The sequence below is a fragment of the Pseudorasbora parva genome, chromosome 5 (genome assembly GCF_024679245.1).
Source record: "Pseudorasbora parva isolate DD20220531a chromosome 5, ASM2467924v1, whole genome shotgun sequence".
NCBI lineage: Eukaryota > Metazoa > Chordata > Actinopteri > Cypriniformes > Gobionidae > Pseudorasbora > Pseudorasbora parva.
This window is the reverse complement of record NC_090176.1, coordinates 44,333,628-44,338,603: the sequence shown is the minus strand read 5'-3', so window position 1 is coordinate 44,338,603 and position 4,976 is coordinate 44,333,628. Positions and strand designations below refer to the sequence as shown.

Below are 4,976 nucleotides of genomic sequence, written 5' to 3'. Positions count from 1 at the left end.
AATAGGAACTAACACAATCTTTTTTGTGATTGTAGTGAATTTCTTTGTACTGCAGTGAATTCATCTTTCTGTCAATTTGAACCAAATTCCAATTCCAAATCTGTGGAGCTAATTTTATTCAAATCCCAACTTACAAAGAAAGCCAGTTTAGCCCAGTGTTGCACTCTAAATGTCCGTAAACATTGGACACAATGTACTGTAATAATTTTCTGGATTTATTTTATTAGTAGGTGTTTTAAAATTATAGGTGTTTAGAAAATTCCCAGGACAATTCGTCCTGGTTTAAAGTGTTGTTATAATGCCTGTGGCTGTGCAGGCTTTGTCAAACTTGTCTTTGTCATACTTCCAGCTTACAATAAAATGTTCAAAAACATTATGCAAATGTTCCATGAACAATGTATAGATAATTTTTTGTGCTAACATTTTGAGAACATCATTATTAAAGACCAGATAACTTTGGACGCATGTCCTATTAATGTTACTGGAAGAACGTATGTTCATCGCTTTAAGAGAACCTTGCCAAAACATTAGGGAAGTTCTGAGAATGTTCCCTTTTAGCTTTATAGCACCTATAAATCAAATGACAAACAACAGTTCAAAAGTGCTAGATCAAAGCCATATATGAGAATGCAATGGAAGCACTGGTGGCTTTAAACGAGCAGTTTACCAAAACTGTCAATATTCATATTGACAATCAAAACTCACCCTCATATCATATTTTTTTTTTGTGAACAAATGTTCAATACGCAAGAGATTAAAAAATAAAATAATAAAATCCATAAAAGCATATTCTATGCGTTAGGTGATGAACAGACTATATTAGACTACAATGGAAGCACTGGTGGCTTTAAAAGAGCAGTATACCAAAAAAATGAATATTCTGTCAACATTTACTCACTTTTGTATCATAATCATACTTGTTTTTTTTTTTGTGAAAGAATATTTAAAACCAAAAAGACAACAACAAAAAAAAGCCTCCAAAAAGTAGTGCATATTCTATATTGTAAGCCTTGGGTGAGGAACAGGCTGAAAGTAGGTTATTTCACAAACTTGCCTTAAAAATCTTACTTGATAGCGATGGTCCCTATTCACTTTAAGGAAGAGAGCAGCTTAGACATTCTTTATAAGTATCACCATTTGTGTTCTACAGTTGTCACACTTTATATTAGGTGGCCTTAACTACTATGTACTTACATTAAAAAATAAGTCCAATGTACTTATTGTGTTCATGTTGTATTGCCAAACACTTTTGCTCCTACTGAGATGTGATATGGGTAATGTTAGGGAAAGGTTTGGTGGTATGGGTAGGTTTAAGAATGGGTTAAGAGGTAGAGGAAGGGTCAACAGTAGGTCAACAGTGTAATAATAGATGTAATTACATGCAGGTATTTTTAAAATACATGTAAAAACATGTATGTACTCAATACATGTATAGTATCAAATTATTCATTTAAAGGCAGGGTAGGCAATTTTTGTGAGAAAATATTTTTTTGTAATGGTGGATGAAAAGTCTCTTAACATCCTCATGGCAATTACTTAAGTTAAGGAGTCTAAAGATGTACACATTTGGTCTGAATGCAATGATACAATGTCCTACCTGCCTGTCAACGTATGTTTCATACCTCCATGCACCTGCTCGCGCAGACATCACATCATCAGTGCGTTTCATGCTAGGCGTTAGACAGACGTCAGTCACCAAGCACCGCAATCGGCAGCCATATTTCCTTCTGAACCAAAATGAGCTTATTCTGCATTCACACCATAACTACTGTAATTGGGAAGAGATGGAAACCCATGATTGTATACTCTGAGCAGTTTGTGAATCAAGTGTTTCAATGGCAACACTATCAACGCCGAAGGGAATCTGCAGCAGTCAGTGGGTAAAGGTCAGTCCTCTAAGTTGTTTGTTCATTATTATTGCAATGTTGTGTGCTTTGAGACATGAGGTAGTTTAACACCATCTCGTGACGCTTTGCAAGCTCTGCTGTGTGCGTTAATGTGTTTTGAAGTTGTGGCTTTGGAGACGATCTGAAGGGAGGGTTTCATATCATGCATTCAGAGCGAGCTCGCTATTGCTAGCAGTGCCGAAAAATGTCCCACCCTACCTTTAAATACTAGTACATAGCAGTTCAAAACACCTCAAAGTGTGACCAAGAGAGTCATACGTTTTAAAAAGATGTGAGGATGAGAAAATAAAGACAGAGTTTTAATTACATGGTGAATTATCCCTTTAACATTGAGTGGATGCAGCCAGAGAATAATGTTCAGTCCTAACCCAAACCGTTTGCTTGTGTAGCATCTTGTGGTCTGAAGTTTTTCAGCTGCTCCATGAAACCTGGATTTGGACAAGAGGCTGGTCGAGCAGATTTCACCAGTGCAAACGTGTCACCAAATGACTGATTTTCCTTCAACATCAGATATCCAATGACCACTGAGACAGAACGCGAAACTCCGGAATTGCAGTGGACAAGTATGACTCCTTTCTGGAGAGAGAAAGCAATTGTTCAGTCAAACAGCAGGGAAATAAACTGTTTCCAGAAGCTACTAGAATCCCTCTATAGAGGCATTTAATTTCACATCATTACATACTCCATTAAAAAGCATGTAATTAATCCTATGCTAATTGCAAGGAATTACAAAATTGCAAGTTACGGGTGAGAGAACCACTTTCCGCCGAGTTGAATAGAACATTATTTGATTAACTGAGCTGTTGTTTCCCTTTGCTTCACACAACATAGTAAATTAGGTGACGGGAGGTGCTACGCTCATTTTACAAAGGGATGGAAACTTATTTCCAGCAGCCATTGTAATCATAAACCTTAGTGAATTTGAATCATGATGCAGTGTCAGGTTAAGGGTGACTGGCGACACTATTTAGTAAAGAGGTTGTATGACAAACAATGGCCCGTTAGTGATATGATCTTTCTACAACTTGCTGAATAATGCATTGTGAAAACTCAGCATCCATTATTCAGCACGCCTCACGGTTACCTAGAATAAGAGGGTTAGCCATTGGATGACTGTGCCGTATCACATAGGCCAGGCGCTCAGGAAATTACACTGAGAAAATGAAATATCTCTCTTTTAATGCTGCCAGACCTCCATAAGTTGGAGTTACATTATGCAAAAACAAATGAATTTGTGCAAAATCACTAGAAATTAACTGAGTGTAATTATGTGACTATGCATTGCAAAGAAGCAAAAGACAAATGTTACCTCAGCTATAGCCTGGTCTATAAACTGTGCACACTCCTTGATATATGAAATGATATCAGTGTCAGGTAGATCCAGTATGCTCAGTGTCTTATAGATGAACAAGTCAGGAAAGGCATTTTCCACACCATACGCGACATTTAATATATGTGTGACCTGAAAACAATGGAAACGCATAATAAGTCATCAAAGTAAGTCATACATAAGTTATGTACATTATAAATAAAATACTATAATAATAAACTCAAGTACATATGACAGCAGTCAAGCACATTACCTTATATTTCCTCAAAGTACCAAAGTCATGAGCAGCATCTTGTGACCCTGAAATAAACATTAAAAATCACAACTTATTATTAGAATATATAAAAATCTATACATAATATATTACACATTTACACATTAGAATCTTTTTTTCTTACAGTATATAATTTATGTTGTAACCATTTTACTTTAGATAGCTAGAACCTGAAATGTATTTGTACACAATGTATACTGTATAGGCCTATACAATAACATAATTCTACTTTATACAGATTTTAAAAAATAAAAAATCCAAATAAGCAAACATGCCACTCTGAGAGGTTTTACATATTTTTGTTAGGCTACTTTATCAGTGTCAAATGAGAAGGTCAACTACTCACCAAGCAACAGATATGGTTTAACATATCCAACCTGAAGATCCCAGTTATTGTCCTGAACATATCCACATGCTGTTTCAGGCTGTACTGTTTCCTCGACCACCTGTACAGTAGAACCTCTCCATGTCTCAATAATCCGCCTGCCGCTCAAAGTCGTTACTCTGGTGCATTGTTTCCGCAATTTAGTTTTGGAGAAGGATTTTATTTCTTGTGCAAGCGACTGCATCACATTTGCGGCCGGGATGTCCCAAGCAGAAATGTCAAGGCTCCAATTCTTAGTTTCTGCCGTGAGACTGTTCTTTGCTCCCTCCCTAGTAAATTAATGCCCGTCTAAATTTCTGTGACCTTGATACCACCTGAAAACTGAGAAGATTCATTAGCGCGCCACAGTATAATTACCTGCGGGGAGACCAAAACAACAGCGACACCTAACGGAGATATTTATAACGGCATGTGTTTACCTGTCTTGCGATAGTGAACCTATTTACAATGTTCAGGCAACTTTACAAAATAACTTATGTCAGTGATTTTGAAAACGCTGTTGATACTATAGTTATAGGCTACTACCTGAAAAGAAAAGGTTATATCATTTTTTAATAAAACACAAACATGAATGAATGAATCGAATGAAATCAAATTGGTCAAGTCACGTGATTTCAGCAAACCCGGGGGCTTTGCTAGTCACGATATTTCGAACCTTGGTTGTTGTTGTAGCCTACTGTTCTCCTTAATGATCATATTTGTTATCTATCTCTCAACTGTATAATTTTTTTTTATCTGTAATGCTTCATTGTTCTTAATAAAAAAAAAAAAACTTTTTTTTTTATTCTGCCTTTTGAGGGTTTGTGTAGCTAACAGCTAACCTGCTCCAGGGTAGGTTATGTTCTGGATCTGGATTAGATCTCAAACTGAAATTGGACCAATCAGCTGTGAGCAAAGTGACACACCTCTGATGCAATAAAGTCACTCCCCCCTTCTTCTACTCCACAGGTCACTACATAGCAAATGTTTTATAAAGACTAAAGTGTCTGGCTTTAATAATACTTATTTATAATAATAATAATTTTAATGATTTAGATATCATTAATTACCCTTGATCCGTTACACATGTATCTTAATCAT

The 4,976-nt window shown here is 36.2% G+C and overlaps 1 protein-coding gene across 1 annotated transcript; it reads right to left on the bottom strand.

The window, feature by feature from the left end:
- Window positions 1-1,093: 1,093 nt before the first annotated feature.
- Window positions 1,094-4,317, bottom strand: dusp19a (dual specificity phosphatase 19a). Its single transcript, XM_067445114.1, has 4 exons — window positions 3,858-4,317; window positions 3,491-3,537; window positions 3,217-3,369; window positions 1,094-2,483 (listed from the first exon to the last, which is right to left on the bottom strand). The coding sequence occupies exons 1-4, from the start codon at window positions 4,078-4,080 to the stop codon at window positions 2,271-2,273; spliced, it is 636 nt and encodes a 211-aa protein (XP_067301215.1). The 5' UTR covers window positions 4,081-4,317; the 3' UTR covers window positions 1,094-2,270.
- Between the last annotated feature and the right edge of the window lie 659 nt (window positions 4,318-4,976).